The 12,884-nt window shown below is 54.3% G+C and overlaps 1 protein-coding gene across 2 annotated transcripts in view; it reads right to left on the bottom strand.

The window, feature by feature from the left end:
- The window catches only part of SYN3 (synapsin III), a 372,118-nt gene that overhangs the window by 15,140 nt on the left and 344,094 nt on the right, over window positions 1-12,884 (bottom strand). For both annotated transcript variants that reach the window (XM_045587543.1, XM_036457421.2), the window contains exons 8-10: window positions 12,568-12,710; window positions 6,712-6,786; window positions 4,435-4,537 (exon numbers count right to left, since the gene is read on the bottom strand). In XM_045587543.1, the coding sequence (XP_045443499.1) occupies window positions 4,435-4,537; window positions 6,712-6,786; window positions 12,568-12,710 (321 nt within the window). The remainder of the gene's footprint in view (window positions 1-4,434; window positions 4,538-6,711; window positions 6,787-12,567; window positions 12,711-12,884) is intronic.

Genomic DNA, 12,884 nt, shown 5'->3' with positions numbered 1-12,884 from the left:
AACACCCAGCCCCGTGCCTCCAGCTGGGAACCAGCCCCTGTAGACATCCAGTTCCCTGCAGTTCTGTCTCCACCAACTCCCGGGATCAGTTCAGTTCAGCCTGCATTCGCTGGACTACAGAAATGTGACTGCGGGCGGGAGCCTTCGCTGACCTTTTCTGCTCTTTTCTTTGGGGAACGTCCCCTCTTTTTCCAAGGTCAGGGCTGGCTTTCTGAATTTTGGCCCAAGGTCAAGGCTTTCCACAAAGCCAGAAGCAGTGAAGTGCAGGTTCGATTATGACCAAAAAATAAAAATAAAAATGACACGGGTTGAGCTGACCCCGGGTTCAGGAAGAAGGGGGGAGAGGAAAGGCCTCTGCTCTGGGCTCTGGAGGAACAGAAGCCGGAGTGAAACTCATTCCACAGGGAGTGGGCTGTTTCTCAGAGGAGACCGAGCGGTTGTTCTCAGAGGGGCCTGGAGGTCTCCTTTCCCCATCCATGAAACCAAGGCCCAGAAGTGTACCGGGCTTGCCCACAGGCACACAGGCCTGCATCCAGGTGGTGCCCAGGCATGAGCAGCTGTGGGTCTTGAAGGGGAGTGAGCCTTGGTAGGTCCTCTCTCTACTCCTCCGCTCCTGTCCAGCCCTCTTTGCCCACCGAACCTCCATCAAAACCACTGTCTTCTTTCCCCTTTTCCCAAGCTCTGGACTCACCAGGTTCTCTCTCCTGTCCGAGTCCTTGTGCCCGTCACTCCCTCAGCTCACTCTTTTCCTGGGTCTCACCATCAGGAGGCACTTACCAAGCCTTCCTCTGGGAAGCCCTGACTGAGTGAGCTCTGAGAAGGCCCCTGTCCCATGTCCTCCTGCTGTCCTCACTTTGGTCATCCCCCTGGAGGGCTTACCCCCACAGCATGTCCCCTCCTGTTTACTGGTGTCTCCCCAGCCAGACTATGGGCCCCTAACATCAGGGCTGGGCCCTGTGTCCCGCTAAACAGGTACATCCTCAATACTTACCTGTTGATGGAGGGACGAAAAGTCCAGCTCCTAATGATAAGGACACCAAGAAGTGCTATGATTTATTGAGCACTTACTATGTGCCAGGCACTGTACTAAGCACTGGGTATGGATGATCTCACACAAATCTCAGAAGAGCCATTGGAGGCAGGGACTATTATTATCCTAATCTTAAGCACGAGGAAACTGAGGGTCAAAGAGATGTGGCAAGTTCAAGGACACATGGCTAGCAAACCAGCAAGGGAACGGCTCTCTGGGTAAAAACCGGGAACAGGAAACCTGAGTTCCAGGCTTAGGTCCTGCTACGGATGTGCTGTGAGGCTGGGCAGGTCCCTTCCCTCTGATTTAACCACCTGTAAACGGAGGGGCCTGGGCAGCTGGGAAGACCCCGGCAGCTGAGGCTTGTTGAGGTCTGTGAGTCTCAAGCACGCCCTGTAGCTGGAAGCTGGGAAAACTCCCAGTTATGAGTCCTGATTCTAACCTGGCTGTGAACACGAACCTTACAGCGAGCGCCTCACGGTTGGGGCGTCGGTCCTTGGTACCCCAGATCCAATGCCTGTCACGTGGACAGTGTCTCCGTCCGCGTGGGTTGAGTTGAGTTTTAACTGTCTAAAGCAGGGGTCTTCAAACTTCTCTCATTATGAGAATCACCTGGTGGAGGTGTTAAAACACAGATTCCTGATAGCACTTCTTATAGTTGGGATCCGGGAATCTGAGTTTTAACAACTCCACCAGGTGATTCTCATAATGAGAGAAGTTTGAAGACCCCTGGTCTAAAGGGATGCAGGCCTGTCCCTTCTCCCCGAAACCTGCCCACCTGTTTCTGTTCTCGCTTCTGTTCCCTGGATTCCCTGGAGTGGAAAACAGCCTTCCCATTGAGAGCAGAACATTCTGGAATCCCCGTGGTGGACACAGCCAAAGGAAGTGGACACTGGTCTCACGGGGGAAACATTTTTTCCCAGTGAGCAATGGCATTCCCTGGACAGGTCACGGGGGACAAGTTCAAGGATCTATCTCTCCCTTGAGCATTTCACTGTGAGGATCTTCGCAAAACATGCCACACAGATGTTATGTTCTCACCACAGAGGTGGCCGAAGGAAACGGTGTTTTTGGATCCGGGGCAAAACACCTCTTATTTTCCTCCTGGCAGACTCCCCATCGCCCTGGACCCCACCCTAAACTCAGAGCAAGGGAACAACTCTCAGAGAAAAAAACAACCTGAAAAGCCATCTTTGTTTCCTTTTAGAACATTTTTGGCAAGTTTTCCTTCCTCCCTCCCTCCCTCCCTCCCTCCCTCCCTCCCTCCCTTCCTTCCTTCCTTCCTTCCTTCCTTCCTTCCTTCCTTCCTTCCTTCCTTCCTTCCTTCCTCCCTCCCTCCCTTCCTTCCTTCTTGTAAATGTGAAAGGTCCTTCATCTCCGAACCGCCTGGGCCCACAGGTGCACGTTTTCCCCCTAAGGGTGGAAGCCGAGGAAACTCAGAGAGGCAGGAGCTTTAGGGCAGAGAGAATGCTAACGCAGGGGGAAGGGACTAAGCTCACAGGGTGGAGGGGAGCGCAGGCCAGGAGTCCTCATCCACTGATTGGATGGGAGCTCCTGGAAGCAGTGCTCCCTGCTGTGCCCCCGCCCCCTGGCTCCGGGCTGGCACCCAGGATTGGGGTTCAGTGGTGAAGGAATGAACACTGTGTGTGCGCCAAACCTGAGTTCATGTCCGGTGGTCCCGGGAGGAGATGCTGAGGCTGGAGGGTCGGGAGGGGTCTCAAGAGTTGCAGGAGGGCCCGGGGGGCGACCTGGGCCTGAGGCTCGCAGCGCACCTCAGGAGGCCGGGGACCCGCTGCCCCTGGAGCCAGTGTGCAGGCCGGCAGTTCTGCACCTTCACTGTCCCCCGAGAGGGGCCGCTGGGGGAACGTCAGGTGTGGGGGCAGCCAAAGGGGAGCCATTTCTGGGCCCGAGGGGGAGCTGTTCCCCAGGGGAGGCTGCACTTACAAATACCCACGCCACTCCAGTGGGAGCTTCCACCTTTCAGCCCCAGAAGCAGCCACTCCCTGGCCAGGCTGTCACTTCCCGGCACAGCTCGGGGAGAGCAGCAGGGCTCCCACCGAGCACGTCACCTAGCCCTGCCCGCTGTGGTCCAGGGAGTGGCCGGACACCGGGCCTGGAACTGGCCGCTCCCACGGTCTGCTGGCCACGGGCAGCTGGCCCTGGGGGCCACGTGCTTCCCATCGGCAGCCCCCGCGGGGGCGGGGCCGCAGGGCGCCCTCTGGTGGCCTGGCCTCGGGTCAGCACAGGCCTCCGGCCGCCGAGTGAGCAGCCCCAGGAGGTGGGAGTCTGGAAGGTGCTTTGGGAGGAGGGGTGCAGGGAAGGGGAGCTGGGGCGCAGGGAAACACCAGGGGAGCAGGTGAGGCACAGAGGGTGCATGGAGGGGAGAGGAGGACTGTAGGATTGCGGGTGTTAGTTAGAGGATTGTTGGAGCAGGAGAAATGGGTGGAGTCAGGAGAGAGGGAGGAGTCAGGGGAGATGGGAGGAGTCAGGGGAGAGGAGGATTGTGGGAGCAGGAGAAATGGGTGGAGTCAGGAGAGAGGAGGATTGTGGGATTGGGAGAAACATGAAGGGGTAGCTGGGGGTAGCAGAGGATTGTGGGAATAGGAGGGACGTGAGAGGAGTGAGGGAGAGGGGGGGTTGTGGGAGCACGAGGGACGTGGGCGGAGTCAGGAGAGAGGAGGATTGTGAGAGCATGGGAGGAGTCAGGAGAGAGAAGGATTGTGGGATTGTGGGTGGCAGAGGGGGATCGTGGGAGGGGAGGAACACGGAGGGGTAGCTGGGGGCGGGGCAGGGTTGGAACCGCTTAGTGAGGGTCTCGGAGGGCCGCAGGGGGCTGTGGGAGCGATCCCAGGACCCACGGCCCCTCTCGGACTTCGGTCTTTTACAATTAACTTCCCAGCAGCCTTCCCTCCGTCCACACGCGTGCACAGCTGTGTCCCTCTCCTAACCGCCAGTGCCCGCCTCTCTTTATCCTCCTCCGTCCCTGCCAGCCGCACACTGCGTCTGTTTGTGTCCCCAGAGCCGCGCCGTGCCTGGCCCAGGAGCCGGGCGTGTATGTTTATGGGTTTACTGGGTGAACAGACACGGGGAACTCTGCACGGTGACTACACAGCTGGAGGAAGTGCAGGCAGCCCAATGGGAGAGATCCTGCCCCTGAGCCTGATGCTCTCGCCCTCCCGTGGACCACGGTCAAGGATGCTGGGGCTGTGGAGGCGCAGCTCAGAGCCCCGGGCACCAGGCTTGAGATGCAGCTGAGGACGGGAGTGGGGGTGGGGGGAGAGGGCTGCAGTGCCCAGGCCGGAGGCAGACACGGCTGGCCATGCCGCGGCCACACCCAGAGCCCCCCCTCCGCACGCCTGCCCAGGGGCTGGGCCAGGCCAAAGCACCTCCGCTGCCCCCCTCACCTCGATGATGAAATCTCTGCCGTCCTTGCTGTGGACAGCCTTGACCGCGCAGATGTCCAGGCCGCCAAACATTTCCGAGCAGCTATCCACCCACAGCCTGTACCTGCAGGGATGGACAGACGGCGAGTGAGTGAGGGGGCAGAGAGCAGGGCAAGGGGAGCAGAGGGAGGGAGATGTAGCTAAAGCGGTGGAGAGAGACACAGAGAAAAGGCAGAGAGAGACAGTGGCTCAGGCCCATTCAGAGATGGAGAGGTGTGGTAAGAAGTAACGCATAGCCTGGCTAGTGTGCTCAGTGGTTGAGCGTCGACCTATGACCTGGTTCGATTCCTGGTCAAGGCGCATGCCTGGGTTGCAGTGTGGGGCGTGCAGGAGGGAGCCAATCAATGATTCTCATTGTTGATCTCCTCTCCTCTCCTTTCCTCTTCTCTCCTCTCCCTTCCTCTCTGAAATCAATAAAAAAATATATATATATATATATAATATATTAAAAAAATAACAGACATGGCAAGAGAGACAGTAGAGGCAGAGACACAGAGAGAGGCAGTGGGAGAGACAGAATGGCAAAAACAAATTTGAGACATAGATGGACAGTGAGAAAGAGGGAGGGAAAGGGAGCCAGGTAGGCAGGAGAGAGGAATGATGAAGAGGGCAGGGGAAGCAACAATAAGAGTTGGGAGAGCCGAAACCGGTTTGGCTCAGTGGATAGAGCATCAGCCTGGGGACTGAAGGGTCCCAGGTTCGATTCCAGTCAAGGGCATGTACCTTGGTTGCGGGCACATTCCCAGTAGGGGGTGTGCAAGAGGCAGCTGATGGATGGTTCTCTCTCATCGATGTTTCTAACTCTCTATCCCTCTCTCTTCCTCTCTGTAAAAAAATCAATAAAATGTATTAAAAAAAAAAAAAGAGTTGGGAGAAATCCCCCCAGTCCCACCCAGAACCGTGCTGGCTCCAGAGTAGTGAGAGCTTGCCCTGCCCCCATCCAGATCCGTTCTGGACACCCAGCCATCCCAGCAGCCCTTTTCCCTTGGGAAAGCTGCCTGGAGGGCTTCAGAAATCCTCCCTGTCGCCCTCCCAGCTCCGGGGACCAGGCCAGACAAGAGCCTGCAGGGGGACAAAGAGCATATTCTGCCCTGAGCCTGGGGTGGGCATGGGAGGGAGCAGACCAGGCCGCTCCGGGCCGGGGCCTGGCCCTCTGGACCTGCTGCTGCTTTTGTTCCCCGTCCAGCCACTTGACGGCTGCGAGGCCAGTTTGCTTTGCAGGGGAAAGAGCTCCCGCTGGACTTTGCCCCCGCAACAAGGGGACGCTTGTAGCTGAGACCTTTCCCCAGGCCTGCACTTGGCCTCCCCCGGGGTGGCTGGATTTGGGAGTCACAGGGGACTTTGTGTCAATGTTCTCGCTTCTCACCCCACTCTCCAGGGTCACACGGGGCACGCCTACTTCTGAGATCTATTTGTGTCTCTGAGCCATAGGCCTGGAATGAGGAGCGATCATGGCTCAAGTGCTCTTAGCACAGCGCTCTCTTCTTAGCTGCCAGTGCCCGCTGAGGCCCAGAGAGGGACAGCGGCGTGGCCAGGTCACACAGGAAGATGGTATCAGAGCCCAGGTTGCCCAGATCTCCTGGCTCCTAGTTCAATTCTTTCCTTCAACTGTAGCATGTGAGATCATAGATGTAAAAGGAAGGATGAAAACTCATGTCTATTAAGCTCCTATGTGCGAGACATTCTGTGAGGAGTGGGGGTTGATTCCTCATTCTTTCTACCCCCACAACAACTCTATCAGGAAGGTTTAACCCATTTTACGGATGAGGAGACTGAGGGTCAGAGAGGGTAATAAGTGTGCGCTGGCTTCCAAACCCAGATCCTGTTTGATTCCACAGGCCACAGAGCCACCCTGCCTCTCAGTCAGAACATGAGGACCTGCTCTTACCGTGGGAGACCAGATCTGGATGCCTAATTTTTAACTTTATTCAGAGAGCGGAAGGGAGAGGGAGTTAGAAACATTAATGATGAGAGAGAATCATCGATCCATTGCCTCGTGCATGTCCCCCACTGGGGATTGAGCCAGTGACTCAGGCACGTGATCTGACCAGGAATTGAACTGTGACCTTTTAGATAATGGGTTGATGTTCAACCACTGAGCAACACTGGCCAGGTGAGTCACCTGACTTCTTTCTGTCAATTCCCTCTATAATCTGGGCTGAGCCTTTCCCTGCAGCCTCAGTTTCCATCTCCCGCCACGGCTGCAGCTTCTTCCTAAGCACCGCCTTCGTTTCTCACCTCTCTGTCATGGCCACCTGCTCCAGCATGGCAGAGCCTGTGTTGGCCTTCCAGTTGCCGGAGATGGAGGTTCTCCTGCATCAGAACAAATAACACAGTGAGGGCATTAGGGACACGTCCCCTGATCTGCTTTCCTTCTTGGCTTTGGCTGTGAGAAGGCTCTGATTCAAATATCTGGCTCTCAGATGAGATGTATTCCTAGGGACATGCTGTCCTCAGCTTTATCTTTTATGTGATAAATATATATTTTTTGATCTTTAAAATTTTTAAATTGATTCTTTTTTAGAGAGAGAGAAAGGATGAGAGAGAGAGAGAATGCCTGAGAGAGATATAGATTCGTTGTTTTATTTATTTGTGCATTCACAGCTTGATTCTTGTAGGGGATCAGACGCAGAACCTTGACATTTTGAGTATTTTTTGGATCTTCTGTATCATTTCCAAAGCCACCTTTGAAGTCTAAAAATTAAATTTAAAAAAATGTCTATATAATCTAATGAAATCCCAAATGTTGGTGTCTTTTTTTTTAGAACTAGGCCAGTATAACCCCTGGGATTCTGGAATTTTTTCACAGCCCCCAAAGGTAGGGAGAATGGCCCATGGAGAGGAGTGATTACTTTTCCATGGTGAAGACCAGGCACGCCTTCTGGCCTATCACCCTCTCAGTTCCCTCTTCTTTCCTGCCCGGCAACAGCTGACCTCCCTTTGGGTCTCCATGCCCATGGCTCTTCTCTATGTCCAGGCCTCCACCCGGCTCTGCTCCTTTCCTTTGCCTGGTCCAGTCTTTGTCTCCATCCTTGCTGCCCTCAGTCCTACTCATCCTTCAAGTTCACCTGAAATGTGACTTCCTGACAGCACACCTTCCCAACAAGAGTAGACCCCGCTGCGCTGCACCTATACCAGTGTTTAATAATGCTCATCTCACCTGTAACGACTGCTTTACAGAGGACCTATTAGACTCATCCCCTGATGTCCAGTGGGAGCTGGCATGGAGCGGGGGAAGGGACTGTGTGTGCAGAATGCAGACAGACCTTGTCCAATGGCACATGTGCACTCAGCAAAGATGGAATGGCTATAAGCAAAGTGGCAGAGGTAAAGCTATTTATTCTGTGGCCAAGGGAAGGCGGGTGGTGGAGATTAAAGGGTGGTGGCGGCGGCGGCGGGGGACGTGGGTGTGGAATTGCTACAAAATACGTCCTAAATGAGAAGAGAGTACAGAGGAGACTAGATGGTGGCCAATAGGAGTCATAATGACTGAGGGGCATTGATAAACAGAGACATCAATAAGGTTCACATCAGTTCAGTTTTGTTCAGTTCAGCTCAATGGAATTCCATTCAACCTGGCAAAGACTCAGTGGGCCATCCTGTGTCCTGGGGGTACAGAGGTGACCCCTCCTCGGGCTGCTCACTACCTGGAAGGGGGTCTAGTCTAAAACCAGAGGCCAGGCATGGTGGGGCTATGGATCTACACAAGGAGAGACGCGCTCTGGGGAAGCCAAGATGGAACCAGTCACTTACTGTGGTTGCGAGAGGTAGCCAGTGGGATGTGTGTGGAGGATGAGCAGGGATTGCTATCGTGGGATCTATACCGGGGGAAGAGGAGGCAAACCTGACGCGAGTCAGATGGATGCAAGTTTGAACCTTGGTCCCAGCATTCTCTAGCTGTATAACTGTGGCCAACATGCCAACGTCTCTATATTATCTCCTTGTAACTTGGGAATCATTCAAGTACTGCCCTTCCAGGGTATTGTGTGGATTAAAGGAAACCTTCCCCCCCCCCCCCCCCCCAAATCTTTCAGTATAATGGGTGCTGCTCTGATTTCTCAGTGAGTGGAGACAAGAGGAGGAGGCATTCCAATGCCAGAGGCAGGAGGCACAGAGCCAGACCGCTCTCCTTCCAAGAAGATAATGATGGTGAGAGCTGATATCTAATGAGTGCTTTCTATGTGTGAGACGAGAGTCTGAGGGCTTTATGAGCACTGGCTTCTTTCAGCCTCACTGAACCTAATGAGACGGATATTATTTTATCATCATTTCCACTTAGTGGCAGAGCCACCAAACCATATCTGAGGAATTCCATGCTCTGAACTGAGACTCACCATGGCACAGCCCGTGGCAGGCTTGGGGGGGGAGAGTCAGTTGGCCCTAATGTGATACAGTCTAGTTGGCAAACTGCGGCTCTCGAGCCACATGTGGCTCTTTGGCCCCTTGAGTGTGGCTCTTCCACAAAATACCATGGCCTGGGCAAGTCTGTGTTGAAGAAGTGGCGTTAGAAGAAGTTTAAGTTTAAAAAATTTGGCTCTTAAAAGAAATTTCAATCGTTGTCCTGTTGATATTTGGCTCTGTTGACAAATGAGTTTGCCGACCACTGGCCTAGACCAGCGTTTTTCAACCGCTGTTCCGCGGCACATGTTGCCTGGTGTGCCGTAGGTGCAGACAAGACAAGAATTTTATAATTTTTCACTATTTTGTTTACTTAATATTTCATAATAAAGTAATTATAAAATACTTTCTTTGTGTTTATTTGATTCCTATTCAAGAGAATTACTTTATATATAGTCAATATAGGCACAGAGTTAAATTTTTTAACATTTTCTAATGGTGGTGTGCCTTGTGATTTTTTTCATGAAACAAGTGTGCCTTTGCCCAAAAAAGGTTGAAAAACACTGGCCTAGACTATGACAAAAGGGTCTGTCTGTCTAGGTTGCAAAGGTATGACACCGACCCCCTCATTGAAGAAGGCGGGGCTGGGGATGGAGGAGCCGACCTCCGTCACCTTGGCAATGAGTGGAGATGGTGAGTCAGTACAAAAGGGACTGTATCACAGTTGGTGACGTGTCTCTTACAGGGCTGTGGGCACGGGTTCTGCAGAGCGCATGTAGAGTGGGACTCACACATAAGGACGTAGACGGCGGATGGCGGGAGCCAGAACGCTCCCTGCTGGAGTGGGAAGTGTAGATAAGCAATCCGAGAAGCCTAAAACGAACCATGTGGGACCAGATGAAAGTCAGAGGCACCCACGTGAACTCGATTTAGCTTTAGACGTAGATGGCTAATGTTATAGAAATGATTACCGCTACGTGAGGAGTGGGTTAAGGCAGTGGTGGGCAAACTGCGGCTCATGAGACACATGTGGCTCTTTGGCCCCTTGAGTGTGGCTCTTCCACAAAATACCACGGCCTGGCGAGTCTATTTAGAAGAAGTGGCGTTAGAAGAAGTTTAAGTTTTAAAAATTTGGCTCTCCAAAGAAATTTCAATCGTTGTACTGTTGATATTTGGCTCTGCTGACTACTGAGTTTGCCGACTCCTGGGTTAAGGTACACACATATCTTTCTGAGCTCTGCGAAGAGGCCTGGGGAAATGACATTCCAGTGGCAACTCGTGCAAAGGCCCCAGAGCAGGGTGTCAGGTGGGCCAGAGAGGAGGCTGGGCGGTCAAGGGCGCAGAGGATGCTCTCCCCTGAGGTCTGCCACGAACCCCCGCCCTGGGATGTGGGCCAGCCCAGGGTCCAGGAAGCGCCATCACGAATGACAAATTGGGCTGTCAGGGAAGAAAGGCTCGGCATAAAGAATGCAGCAGTGAGGTAATCCTCAAGGAGAGAAACTGGGACAAGGTGCAGTCAATGTCAAGTGGAAACTCGAGCGGTGAGGAGAGGAGGGAAGTGATACCGTGAGGGGCGGCCCAGAGGCCTCAGGAACGCACTGGACTGCGGCACCAGAATGTTCCCTCGCTCCTTCCCCAGGGAGGAGGGGACATCATCACCCCGAGGGCATCGGAGAGCCGCCACAGGTCTGGCTCGGTTCCTGGTGGAAGAGCGTGATTGGCAGGAAGGGCAGAGGTGTTCCTTGGGAGCGGGCTCCGTCTCTTTGGAGGAAAAAGGCCAACTGCCTGCACCTTCTCCGGCTCCCCAGGCAACGGCAGAGCTGGCACGGCCTGCGAGGCCCGCAGTTACCACCTGGGCCTTGGCAGAAGGATGGGCTGACCCTCGGTGGTGCGGGCAATGCAGGTGGTACAAAAGCAGCCCAGACCATGCATTGCTGGGCGTGCATGGCTGTGATGGGGAAAACTTTATTTAAAAAAAACACACACTTTCAGCAGAAACCGGTTTGGCTCAGTGGATAGAGCGTCGGCCTGCGGACTGAAGGGTCCCAGGTTCGATTCCGGTCAAGGGCATGTACATTGGTTGCGGGCACATCCCCAGTGGGGAGTGTGCAGGAGGCAGCTGATCGATGATTCTCTCTCATCGATGTTTCTAACTCTCTATCCCTCTCTCTTTCTCTCTGTAAAAAAATCAATAAAATATATTAAACAACAACAACAACAACAAAAAACACTTTCATTTTAGAGAGGAAGGGAGGAACATCAGTGAGGAGAGAGAATCATTGATCGGCTGCCTCCTGCACACTCCCTTGTGGGGATTGAGTCTGTAACTCCGGCATGCGCCCTGACCTGGAAAGGAACCGTGACCTACTGGTTCATAGGTCAACACTCAACCACTGAGCCATGCTGGCCGGGCATGATGGGTAAACGTTTATTTACAGAAACTAGTGGCAGCTGGATTTGGCCCGTGCGCTGTGGTCTGCAGACCCTGACCCTGAGCACCAACTGCACCGCAGAGAGGCACACAGAGACTTCCAGCTGCCCGGCCGGCCCGGCAGCCCTCCAGCACGGCACCATTCACGCAGCCAGGGCTCCGTGGGCTCGGCACCCGGGCTCCGGGTGGCTCTCTGGGGTCTCATCCTTTCAGGTGGAACCAACAACAACATTTCAAAGTGAGAGAAGAGAGTCTGGGAGCAGAAGAGATGCTCTGAAGATGGAGAACTCCCTCCCGCTTCTCCTGTAACCACGGCTCTCTGCGAGTCACCCTCTGCTCCGCCTCCCCTGGGGATCTGTGGATGTCCTGTTGCTGACTCCTCTCCCCTGGTTCCGCTGGGGGATGCCCCTGCCGTCTTGATGGGCTCTCCATGCTGCTTTTCTGACTTTCTCTAACCACAAGCCTGTGGCCGAAGTTTGACCAATCAGCGCTGTTTCCATGGAACCACAATTTCGACGGAAGTTCTGAGGTGATTAGGGGACATTTGTTTCCCAGTCCGGGTGCCATGAAGGTTGTCTATTGCTTCTGGCTGCCCGGGATCCTAAGATTTCTGAAACTGATAACTGAGTGGTTTTATTGGTTAATTGGTTAATTGGTTTGTTTTAAGTTTCTGAATACCCATGTTTTTCTAATCCTTTTTAAAAAGCTCCATCAAGTTAGTCAAGTGTGGTTTCTGTTGCTTGTAGTCAGAGAATCCTGCTATGCTCTCCTAACTGGTCTTAGTGGTTTCAGGGAATCCCCTTTGCAGCCTGAGGGCCCAGAGCCACCTTTTTGTTAATTGAGGCCAGACCACTCCACGTCTCTGCTCCGCAGAGAACAGAAGACAATCCACAACCTCAGCCAGGCGTTCGAGGCCCTGCTTGATCTGTCCTCAAGTTTCTCTCCGTCTTGTCTCCTGTGACACACACCCTGAATGCACTGGAAGTTCCCCCAACATGCCCGTGTCTTCCTTCCTCTGGGGGGACAGCCCTCATTTGGGCAGACAGACTTCCACCCTGGGCTAAGCCAGGGGGATCATCAGCCCTCAGCTCACAGACCAGAGAGGGTCAGAAAGGAGGTGGAAGCGGGAATAGTTGATGTGCAGAGGAGGCCTCCTCCTGGGGTGGTGGTGGGGGCCGGGAGGGGGTGTTGGGCAGGGCTGGACATGCATTGCTAATCTTCGTTTCCCCTCCATTCTCTTCCCCCCTCCTCCAGCCACCCCCCCCCCCCCCCCCCCGCGAGGTGTCGTGTGTCGTCCCGTCCCTCCCCCCCTGCCAGGGACTCACATGTAAGCCTTGTAGTTGGACCCGATTTTCTGGATGCGGATGTCGTACTTGGAGTCGATGAAGGCCTCGGTGGTGGCGTAGGTTCTGGCCATGGCCACCATGCTGGTGATGTCCTGGTAGTCATGCTGGTTTTCCACTTTGATCTGTGGGAGGCGAGAAGGTGAGTGCCACCCACCAGCGCTCATGCACGCCTACCCGACGCCAGGACCAGTGCTCCATGCAGAGTGACCTTGAGAAGGTAACCTGCCTGGCAGGGGACACAGCCGTGGGAACCAGTCACCCACTGCACCCCAGAGGAGGGAGGGAACTCCTTGGGG

Source organism: Pipistrellus kuhlii, unplaced genomic scaffold (genome assembly GCF_014108245.1).
Source record: "Pipistrellus kuhlii isolate mPipKuh1 unplaced genomic scaffold, mPipKuh1.p scaffold_m20_p_3, whole genome shotgun sequence".
Lineage (NCBI taxonomy): Eukaryota > Metazoa > Chordata > Mammalia > Chiroptera > Vespertilionidae > Pipistrellus > Pipistrellus kuhlii.
The sequence above is the reverse complement of the archived record's forward strand: the minus strand, read 5'-3'. Positions and strand labels throughout refer to the sequence as shown.